Source organism: Amblyomma mixtum, chromosome 2 (assembly GCF_055824585.1).
Source record: "Amblyomma mixtum isolate Tamu chromosome 2, ASM5582458v1, whole genome shotgun sequence".
NCBI lineage: Eukaryota > Metazoa > Arthropoda > Arachnida > Ixodida > Ixodidae > Amblyomma > Amblyomma mixtum.
The window spans coordinates 57313195-57325251 of record NC_143013.1 but is presented as its reverse complement, the minus strand read 5'-3'; the positions used below and the strand labels follow the sequence as shown (position 1 = coordinate 57325251).

At 43.3% G+C, this 12057-nt stretch overlaps 1 protein-coding gene across 8 annotated transcripts in view; it reads left to right on the top strand.

The window, feature by feature from the left end:
* The window catches only part of LOC149359420 (multidrug resistance protein mrp-7-like), an 81148-nt gene that overhangs the window by 48241 nt on the left and 20850 nt on the right, over window positions 1-12057 (top strand). For all 8 annotated transcript variants that reach the window (XR_016288779.1, XR_016288780.1, XM_089571634.1 and 5 more), the window contains 5 exons: window positions 1074-1220; window positions 3422-3515; window positions 5937-6142; window positions 7343-7519; window positions 9601-9768. Coding sequence is in view for 6 of the 8 variants with exons in the window: in XM_089571634.1 (XP_089427760.1) it covers window positions 1074-1220; window positions 3422-3515; window positions 5937-6142; window positions 7343-7519; window positions 9601-9768 (792 nt within the window). In the remaining 2 variants the exon portion in view is untranslated. The remainder of the gene's footprint in view (window positions 1-1073; window positions 1221-3421; window positions 3516-5936; window positions 6143-7342; window positions 7520-9600; window positions 9769-12057) is intronic.

Here is a 12057-nt window from a genome sequence, read left to right as displayed (position 1 = left end):
AATGTAGTTTCACGTGACTGCTCCGCTCACACTACACTAAAGGCTGATTCACACGACGGTCCGTTCGTCCGCGGCCCGCGCATCACGTGTTCATGCGTCACCACATTGAGAGGCGCACTGACCAGGCCGCGGGGCGACAGCGCGCCTCTCAATGTGGTGACGCATGAACACGTAGTGCGCTGGCCGCGGGCGAACGGACCGTCGTGTGAATCGGCCTTTAATTATTGCGAAGTTTTGGCATTAAAAGGCTTTTAGAGGGCCCCGTCTCGGTAACGACGAAGTCTGTGCACAAGGATCGAAAAAAAGCGTCAGTGCCAGATCAATTTGGTATAGCTATGTCGTACATGTTTTGTTGCTTTGTTTGGTTTACAGGCTTCAGCTTTCACAAGTACTCCATTGACATTTTTTTGTGATTCTTTAGTCGGCTTCAGTGCAACAGTGCTTGACCACCGAATGACGAGGGAGCCATTTATTTGAGCAGGCAGTACAGGCGCAGTTCGTGTGAGTTATGAGTTGAAATATGAAGATCCACCTCCCAGAGAGGGCGCTGCATGCGTGTGTAAAGCACTAGGGTGCGCGTTGAACACCTCGTTTTCGCCTGAATGAGGTCAAGAGACGCCGATCGCTGCAATCAACTAAGAATTAAGGAAGGCAACTGTGGGAATGTGAAAAAACGCGTGACCGGTAGCAGGTGACAGTCATAGACGCGGCGATTTTCAATTATTAGTTTTCGTGGCAGCGCATCCAATCCACTGTGCAGTGTCTACATAGCGTTACCACTGGTCTGATATCGTGGTGTTTGCCATTATGTCTTCGCGATGCTTTTCTGCTTTCTACTTCGTACTTTGTTACTGCAGGGAGCACCACTTCCCTTGCGCTGCTTCATTCAACATCCTTTGCTCTTCGCGGTCACTCAAGTGTTTGTCAGCGATGCTTTGACGAAGGCGTTTTCATTGAGTGCCTACTTTAGGGCGAGGCTGAGTGAACAGAAAACTTAATGTCATTATGGTTTCAAAGTGAACATTTTCGAGTCTGTTTTTATTACGTTATTGAGGGATCTTTTTTTTTTTCAGATGATAATTGCTGCTTTTGGCACTGTGAGTTTCACCAACCCTGATACAGCATTCAGCGCTGCAACATTGTTTTCCTGCGTCTACATGCTCACGATAACGGATTCTCTCGGGACAAGCATGCCACACGTACTCAGGATGAAGAGCCAGGTGGGTATACTGTAGGTCGAACGTGAAATCGATAGGACCAACTCTCTCTGCAGTCTTAGATGGCTAGAATCGACATCACGTTATGAAAAAAATATGCTCAAAACGCGTTTATCACAGAGTCAGTCGGAAGCCTTTGAAAAGAAATAATGAATACACCTGTATCTCGATCGACCAAGGTTTTCGTAACGCCACAGAAACTCATAATCGTGTTCAAAGAGTTGAAGTGACTTTTACTAAGGGCTTTTTCAGGACAGCTGAAGTCGTGGTGGCGAAGGACTTCACGCAAGCTAAGATCTGTTGCTTCCCACAGCTGCTTTTAGGCCGTATTGCAGGGTGTTTTAATGATCAACTAGATTTCTATGCACACCAACCAGTCCAAGCTTAAATAATGATGTTATCAACGGCCACAAGATGAGGTATGACTGATCAAGCGTCTTGCCTTCTGCTGCCACGACGATGACTCGGAGACGCTTGAAATCTGCATGGACTGAGAAGGTTTCTTTCGGGATTGTACGAGATGTGTACAACGAGCTTTGCCACATGGGTGATATCATCCTTGACAGCTAAAAGGCGTCAATATTAAATGAAGGTTTGGAGTGCCTTCTACCACAGGAACACTTATCTCTTTGGGATATATGCCTTACTGGCGGCAATACCCTTCAGCCATCGGTGTACACCCCTTTGTACACCGCCGTCGAATAACAAAACTCATAGCATGTAAACCTCAAAACTCACCCATTCCGCCACCCGGTCTGTGCACCATCTGGCATTTGGTTGTTGGGCCACCAGATCAAGGGACATCTCAAGGAAATGTGCTTCAGGTCTGACAAGGAGGTCACGATTTCAGTGCACCGCTGGTGTCGTCAACAGTCACATCTATGTTCTTACTTTGGCACGCCGAGAGCACAGTGCCCCGAGAGTGGAAGAATGCAGCTGCTTATGGAGACTGGTGTTTTGAAAATGATTTGCTCTCTGGAATTCGACCACTGGAAATTTTGAGCTAAATGCAGCATGTTTAAACAGCATTGCTCAATTAAGGTACATCCCAAAGATGAAAACTTATTGAGCAAAACTAGTAGCCTTTGTTCGTTCATTTCATGGCTTATTTCCATCAAAAAACGGCATTATGGTTACCAAGGTAAGGAGTACATTCACGAGTGTGAACATAGTGTGCTTCTGAATATACTATACGAACATACTTCAAGCCAGAGGGCTTTAAAAACCTCCTCTTGCATGTTGTCATAAGGCAACTGCTTTTAACGGCAGCTGCCGCGGAACAGATTTGAATAACATTTCATTGGTTGTGATCACCATGGGGTTACCGGCTTTCACGTTAGTGTTGTTCAGTTGCACAACTCTCAAGACAACAAGAAGAATGATACATCAGAGCGGCATGTTTGATCGCTGATGTAAATTGCTAGTTGAAACAATTTTAAAGCGAACACCTTAATAGCATGCAGCCAAAAATGACTCATTTAGTATATGGGTTAGAAGCATGGTATTTTTATGTGCTTTTTCTAAACACGCATGACACCCTTACTGCCTCAAGCTAGATGCAGGTGTAAAAGCCATTTCATTTCTTGAATGTGATTTTCCCTTATTATCACTCGTGCATGTGCTTCTGGTCTAGGTTTAACGAGCACAGTATGGTCGAGCAATATTTCTTTTGCCAGCCTAGGTCAGTTGCCAGAAGGGTCCTAAGCTGCGCCCATTCATTGCAGGCGGAATTCCGGGGTAGTTTGATTTGGGTTTTTACGCATGTCGATCTCTCTAAGCACTTGATGACTGGTACTTCTGCATATATCCTGTAACAGCCCTCAAGAATTTTTTATCTGCATAAACTGTGTAATAGTCCACAACAAAAGGTACCAGATCTGTTGGTAAAATCGTTGGTTCCTGACATATATGGCAGAAACAAAAAGGAAACCGTGGAAACATTTAGTTATTTTTTAAAGAATTTCCATCATCTACGCCGATTCTATTTCATCTTGAACTTAGAAAAGCGCAATAAAAAGAAAGGGACAACAAGAAGAAGAAGCACGCAGGACAAACGCTTGTCCTGCGCGTTTGTCCTGCGTGCTTCTTCTTCTTCTTGTCCCTGTCTTTTTATTGCCCTTTTCTAAGTTCAACATGTATTACCAACTCGCCCAACTTTATGCATTGCTTGAAGTCTATTTCATCGTTTCTTTTTCTCTTTCAAGGCGTTTCGGAGCTGCAGAAGATTAGCTGCATTCTTTGCAGAAGAGGAGCATTGCGAGGACGAAGATGGAAAGCTGCATGATCCTGAAGTTCCAAGTAAGAACCATAACTTTTTAATGCCTTGCAGTAGAAGTACCTTTAAAAAATTCCTTTCGACAGTCTATAGACAGTCTATACACTTTTGTCTATAAAGTTTATAGACTTTCTATAGATATTCTATAGACTAGCCTATAGGCAATAGAAATCCTATTGAGAGTACATAAACAATCATATATTTATGGCAATACACTTCAGACTATTTTTGAGACACTATACAGACTATGAATTGACGAAAGGAAATATCTATAGGAAGGAAATAGTCCATGTCTGTAGACAGTCTATAGACAATTTTCATAAGGGATACCATTCTCAAACGACATGGTCCGCTGTCTGAAGCTGAGGCCGATGCCTCGGCAAAAGAGTGAAGGGAGCCCACCACCCATCAAACTCCACCTTCTTCCATCCTCCAAAACGCCTCCACCCAACACCTACCCAGCAGGAGAACGAAAAAGCGACGATGAAATCAAATTGAGAGACGCAGTGGAAAGGAGATGAATACAAAACCGAAATGTGCAACTTTTGTCGCATTACATCGTACGATCGGCCACCAGTTTTTTTTTTGTTCTTAGAATTGGAAGTGAGGGTAGATCATGCAAAAAAAAAAGACTGTTTGCAAATGGCAGGCATTATGCGCTTTCGAGGTATACTCGATAGCCGAAATAATCGTCGTTTTCTTTAATTATTTTTAATAAGCCGTCGCATAGGCTGTGCGATGTTCGCTTTCGACTTTCGATCCCAATGCCGTGGGATGGAATCTCTGCCGCATTTAATTAAAGGCAGAATGCAAGAACTTACTTTCACGTCTTGTGCTATGTCACTAATCGTCAGAAAAACCTCAGGAGCTCGAAATCAATCGGAGCCTTCAACTACGGTGTCACCTTCGGGACGTCGCATAGCAACTTGTACATTATTTGTTTTCTCTTTCTACTCATTGTAAGAGGCCCTCATACAGTTTATATATTTAAGTCGCCGCGGTGGCTCTGTGGTTATGGTGCTCGGCTGCTGACCCGAAAGACACGGGTTCGATCCCGGCCGCGGCGGTCGCATTTTGATGTAGGCGGAATGCTAGAGGCCCGTGTACTGTGCGATTTCAGTGCACGGCAAAAAACATCAGGTGGTCGAAATTATCCGGAGCCCTCCACTCGGTGTCCCTCGTAGCCTGAGCCACTTTGGGACGTTAAACACTACAAAACCGAACTTTCTACATTTAGGTCTCGTGCTGTACATAAACGACGTATATATACCGAATGTTTCAGCCGGAACTATAAGATATTTCTAGAAATATTGTAGTTGAAGATAAAAATGTTTGATTTTTCAGCCGCGCAGGATGTCAGTCATATTGAAAATCAGGCCAATTGACGACCTTAATATGTAAATTTACTAATTAACTTTTATGAAGCACAGTCTGATGGTAAGGCCAATGGCGAGTTCGTAACTAAGAATGAAACAATGCTAGATCATTCTGTGAAACGAAGAAAAAGTTGTGAAAAGCCCTGCAGTGGAACGAATTCTGTTTTTTTGTCAACACAAAAACAAAAGTAAGCGCTTAAGGGGCATGCGAAGTTCAGTGAAGATGAATTATCCGGAAGTGATGTGTTTCAATGCTTACGGCGCAAAATTCGAACTGCCATCTCTATTTTACCAAGGCATGCACTTTTGCTCCTTCGCCCAGTGCAAAAAAGGGTACTTGCCAAAATCATCACCACAATCAGAGGAAGGCTGATGCTATTGATCGAAAAGCTTTGAATTCAGTTTTATAATTGCGAGAACACAATGTCGTGGACAAGGATTTGTCTTTGGGCGGAAGCCGCACACTGGTCGACTCGAACTAGTTACTACGAATTGTCTGGTAAAGATATCTATGCAGGGTGTTTTAGAAACTATGGGGTACAGAGTTTTTTTTTAAGAACAAGTGGATTGTACGGCAAGGGGGGCGTAATTTACACGGTGCAGTGCATATTAAACACGACTGTGTAACCTAAAATATAACTTCTAAAATTTAATCGATTTCTTAAAAGGCAAAATATCATACTTGCGAAAACATGGTCGTCAGCATAGAAAGTCTGTTAAAAATTTACGAATCGGCTACGTGGTACGAGATATCAAACGTGAAAAAGATGTTTTCGAACACTGTTTAAAATCGGTTTTCTCTCGTGGAATATTGTTTGGTTTTCTAGTGTTTAACGACCCATGGCAACTGAGGTGATGAGGGACGCCGATGAGAAGGGCTCTGGATAATTAAGACCAAATGGGGGCTCTTTGTCAGTTGTCAGAATCGGCGTTTTCTGCGATTATCTGACAAGTGTGCCGGAAGTTTGTTAGAAAAGAAAACGCGTCATGACAGAGGCTTAATTTGAATAAGGTGTCTTAGTTACTTTTTGCGTTATCTACATGCTGCTACAATACACTGCATCGCAGTCGGCGAGATCAGCATAAAGGACTGTTCCTTCGCCTGGGCCAAGAGGGATAGTGTCGTGGATAGCCCGACCCTGACTGGCATCAATCTATACGTAAAGAGCGGTTCCCTTGTCGGCGTCATCGGTACCGTGGGAAGCGGAAAGTCTTCGCTCCTTTCGGCTATTTCTGGGGACATCAGACGCTTGAGTGGCTGTTTGGCACGCAATGTGAGTATACAGTCAGTTTTGTTAAGCTCACGGTATTGCAAAGCAATTCTTTTTTTTGCGCTGGAAACACAACAGCCGTTGTCGCCTAACATACATGTAGCCATTTTTACATAATGATTTTATGATTGTTCAGCGAAAATGAGGTAGTTTCACAAAAGATAGGATTGTGCCTCTGCAGTGCAGCAAAAGAAAGATGACTGCACAAGCACAAGGTTTGTTGGCTTTCAGACAACTCTGAAGCATTCCGGATGCTCAAAATATTTTCTCAAGCCTTTTTACTCATTAGGAATTTGTCAGGTGAAGAAATGCTTCAGAAGAATGTTATATGGTGCGCTGAGTTAAAGGTGCCTAGAAACCCACTTCAAGCCCAGCGCAATTAGGGCCACAGAAAGAGCCACCAGACGTTGGTGCTTACTCTACTGTTTTTTTTTGTTTTCGTTTTTGACAAAGCGCAAGTTAAAATGTCATGGTCTTCACAGGCACGTGAAAGCTGGCAATTATAGAATCTTTCTTCCACAGGAAATAAGCTATTCAAATCAATGTCAATGCAGGAGAAGCAATTAAAGCCGCCGCGGTGGCTCAGTGGTTATGGCGCTCTGCTACTGGCCCGACAGACGCAGATTCGATTCCGGCTACGGTGGTCGCATTTCGACGGAGGTGAAATTCTAGCGGCCCGTGTACTGTGCGATGTCAGTGCACGTTGAAAAACCCCCGGTGGCCGAAATTACACGCAGCCCTCCTCTACGGCATCCCTCGTTGCCTGAGTTGCTTTTGGGCGTTAAACCCCATAAACCACAAAAACATCACATTAAAGGCAATCTGATTGATGCCGTTTGCACGCCAGATAAGCAGTGCGCTAGGAGCCTCGCGTTTGGAGGAAAGTGGCGACTTTCAGGCGAGTTTTCTCAGTCACAAAAAGCCACAGAGTTGCTATGTTTGACAATAATTGTGAGGAAAGTCAAGACTGTGCTTTACATGTGCCCAGCGTGATACAAGATAGCTTTTCGCTCAAGAGTTTGTAGTGATTTGGAGAATATATATGGTGGTTGTCTTAGCGGCCGGGTATGTATACCACAGGAGTCACTATTCATAAGCTTTTTGACGGTTCTCAAAACATTGCGAACGTTTCATAATTTTATGCAGCTGAATTAATGCTGCTCCACAGATGCCAATTCAGTCATCGTTGTTTTCCTCTTTCAGGGTACTATAGGCGTGGTGCCGCAAGGACATCATATAATGAATATGACAATAAGGGACAACATAACATTCGGCAAGAAATTTGATGAGGTTTATTACGACAACGTGTTGAACGCTTGCCAACTGGCTCGCGACATCAGCAGGATGCCTAGCGGTGACCTCACTGAAGCAGGAGAAAAGGTAAGTCACTGGTAGAAAGCAGGTAGAAAGAACCCTGAAAGTTAATGACACATTTCTTTTTTTTTTTGCTTGTAATGTTGACTGAAAGACATCAACGATACTGTTTTGAGAACTGCATTGAACGCAGAATTATGAAGGCTGCTGGTCTTGTATGCGCAAGTCCTTGATTTTTTCGTAACTTTTATACTGTAGTCACTGTACAGCACGATGTACAGGGTGTTTCACCTAAGGCTTTAGACAATTTTTAAAAATAGGCTTTCTTAGAAGAGCTCTTTTTCTGGCATAGGATTGTCAGCGGTGCAGTGCATCAGAATACAGTTAAGACGGGCTAACTGTCAGGCTAGTTAACTAATAATCAATAGTTACCTCTTTAACCATTACTGTTGCCCTTGTAAATTACTGAGAGGCGTGCAGCTCACGGCAACTAATGTCCATATCAGTTTTCAGAATTTCGGAAAAGCAGTTACCCTCGGTGGTGTGGCGCAACAAATTTTTTCTACTTCCACGAGTTACGTGCATTGGAGAGGTTGCTGTGCCTGCAAGCTTCTCGAAAACGCACGTATTTTGGCAAGATGTAGCCAAAATTTGTTGGGCCACAGCGCAGAGGGTAGCCGCGTTTTCAAAATAAAAAAAAAATGATATGGATATTACTTGCGGTGGCCTACAGGCCTCTAAATAATCACGGGCCTAAAGGCTATATTTAAAAAGTTGACTATTCAGTATTAGTTAACCAGCCTGTTAGTTAGCCCGTATTAACTGTATTCTGATCACTGCACTACTGACAATGCTATGCCGGGAAAAAGCACTCTTCTAACTCGAAAAGCGTATTTTAAAAAATTGTTTAAAGTCTTAGGTGAAACACTCTGTAGAGTGGCCGTTATCAGTATATAAAATCGTGTTCGGCACTATAAAGGGCATTCCCGCGATAAATTTTCTTCCCGTGGCTTGCGTTCGGTTTCTCACATGACTTTTAGTTGGCGCATACCATGAATGTGCGGGAATGGCTGCTTAACGCCAAGATCTTTGATGCCGTCTGCCAACAACATCACTTAGGCCAGTGGAAACGTAGAAGCGGTTAGAGATGGTGCAAAAATTTACAAAAAACATTAGCAGGAGTATCTGCACTTTATGTTGACATGTTCGGTGCGTGTATACTTCAGTGTAGTTCTTTTCATCGTTCTCAGGCGCTGCTACCTTAAACTATTCTTGGGCCATCTTGAAACTAGATGAATATCAGATCTTATGAGCGCGGAATGAATTTCGCTGTTTTTGACCTTGTGTTGATGAACTTAGTTTGTTCTGCGATTTTTTATGGCGTGCGTAATTCAAGATGAAGATTTTAACCTCAGTTCATGACGTTGCGCGCTCAACAAAACCTGGCATCATTGTTTCTTGAAGGTTACCTTAAAGGTTAGTTGATAAAGGTTAGTTAAGGTTAAGGTTAGGACCTTAAAGGTTAGTCTCATAAAACACAAAAATTACTAACTCGCCAAGCGTCTTCATTTTCTTTTTGAGAGGAACGGTTTCATATGTTGCTGGTGATTACATGCTTAATACGAAAATTAGTATGAACCTCGAGAAATGCAGCATCTTTGCAGCAACAGGTTTCAAAGAACGCATCATCATTTTAAAAATATGCCAAAACATTCGTGGTAAGTGGCACTGTACTAACATATGTGAAATGAGGAGAAGGAACATAACTGAATGCCGAATGAGCGCTAACGGCAACGCTATTATCAGTGCCGAATCTCTATGTCGTGTGTCGTTACTACCAAATTTTGCTACTAACGGCAAACTGCGATGAAATATTAAACCTTTATGGCCGTGGCAAAACAAAAAAACGGGTTGGGAGTAGTATACACGGAATAATGCTGTGGGTGCAAGTGAGATCACACATTAAGCCCCGTCGCTCGAGCCACAGAAGTCTCCAGATCTGCGGATTTGAGTTGTGAGTAGAAACAGATAGAGGAGGAGCTCAATTCATGTGAACGTGAACAAGAGCTTTTTTATACTCACAGTATACTGCGATGACATTTGCTGACCGGATCGTATGAAATTTGCTTTTTGCTGTGACTACACAGGGCGAAATGTTAAGCGGAGGGCAGAAGCAGCGAGTTGCCCTGGCACGAGCCGTGTACTCGCGAAGCGACATTTACCTCCTGGACGATCCTACCAGCTCGCAAGACAGCCGTGTGGCCTCAAGTATCTTCGAGAATGTCATCGGCCAGGCCGGCATGCTTAACGACAAGGTAAGAGAAAGCCTGATAAGAAAAACGGATTTTTCGAGACTTGCTTGTACGATATTCTCCCGCTATACAGACTACACGAACTCTTATTCACTCTGAATTTGTACGGTGAAAACGTCCGGGGCGTATTTTTGGGCTACCTTGCTGCCGTAAACACATGCGGGAAGTTAAAATCCAGCAGAGGTACTGATTATTTAGGAAAACAACTTGCATTTGCCTCCTTCAAATGCACTCGAAAGAATGAAAAATATACATTCAGGTAAAGCTTGCACTTAGTTTCATTCGGAACCCTATATACAGGCTTTCGTAAACACGCAAAAATTTTTTAATCTTTTTCGCGTTTCAAACTGTGGTCTGACGGTTTGCGGAGTGTAAAGAGTGAATTGAGATGATTATGTAAAAGTTTTTGCTAGACTGGATGGTGCGAATTCTTTCTCGCGGGGACGCTGCCACCAGTTTGTTACAGACGAGGTAGCATGGTCGTGTGCCGGAGAGGGAATGAGGGACGTCTGAGACGAGGCTGCTAGAAAAAGACAATGACAGAGGACTTTATACAGGAATTTACATATTTACAAGTGAGCTGCAGGAACGCTGCATCATGACAGCTCAGGGGAGTAGAGCTCAACAAAAGACAAACACAGGACAATTCCCCTACAGGACAATCCGCCTGTATTGTCTTTTGTGTCGCTTTCTTCATTGCAAAAAAAAAAAGAATTTGTTTATTATGTGGATAATAGTAACTTCTTAAATAGCTATAACAAATCAAGCTTTACTGCAATCTGGAGTAAGGTCTCTAGCTTATAGTTATCGTATAAAATAAATGTGCATAAAACACCTTAACGAAAAAAAAATGGAGTGGGGCGACTAAGCAAAAAAATACGAAAAGCTAGTATCAGGCAGTTGCACCTTCTTCATACTCCCACACAACCACTGTTGCTATCGATTACGGCACTATTTCATTTGTGTTTTAATGGGAAAGATTAAACATCAGTTTAGCGTACAGACCCAGTGATAGAACCGCAAAATACCATATGCACCTTCTAAGTTAGCTGTTCGCACTCAAACGTTTCAAGATATCGACGGCAATCATCTCATTATAATCATTACTGTAAATAAGGACACGAACTGGAGTTAAATGATCGCGCGCTATTAAAACTCCCGGGGGAATGTGAAAGTGCCGCTGAAAGGAATGGCTGTGTAGTGCAAGAATGCCTATGCAGGCTGCACATATGCCGTGCAGCCTAAAAGAGAAGAAATAACGTTTTATTTGACAAAACTTCAGTGCATGTTAGTCAAGGTAGCGACCAATGATCGCGATCGTGTCAGCGACCAATGATCAGTTTGCTTTTCCCAGAGCCTTATCGCGACCAAGTGTCCTTGAATTACGCGGGAGTCATCTTGCCACCTGTTGGCCGCGTATAGCATCACAGGCGCCAATTCTTTCGAGAATACTTATGTACACTCAGTATGCGGTTATTTTTTCTTAATTTTGGGCTGAAATCATACGGAACGCTGAATTGCAAGACCCTATCTAGGAGACATAACTGTGTGCGCACAAGAAATTCAGGAGAAATGCACATAACACCGGAGGTTCGATCACAGCTAGGACATGGGTCAAAATATTCGAAAATCCCGTGCCTATGCACTAGCACAGAGGATATATATGCGTGAGCTTTGACAAATGGCGACGCAGATCACATGCGGTCCACCGCGGTTTACTCTTAAAAATAATTGCGCCTTTACACTACCTCGGCACTAAGGAGCTGCATATTTGAAACGGCCTGGGACTGTTTTTGACTATGCGGTCGACTTCCCTATCCAGCGCCCAGCGTTGCACAGTAGCACAAAACATTTAAACCTCCTCCTGACAGTGTAGGGGCGCTGCCATCTTATTTGGTAGTGCCTGAATTTATTTTTGTTCTGTTTACACGGGCTGCATTGACGATGAGTTAAACCGATGGCGAAATGCTTAGTTACGTGTCTGGCATCTAAGCAACAATTTCCTTTTTGAAATTTGAGGTGTCCATCTTGTACTTTCAGTCGGCGAAACAAATCGATGCGATAATTGCACTGAAATAGTGCATTGCGGCCCTTAGCGTGACGCATGGCATTAGTATATCTGAGTTGCAGACGAGGTCTTTCTCTCACAACTAATTCGGCAATTTACAATCAGTCTACAATCTGCATTGGAAAAGTGCTGGAAACACACAGCTGCGTTTAGAAGAAAATGGGCAGCGCGCACCGGATGGTTATTTTCCCCAAGAATAAAACAGTTCGTGGCTAACATAGGCA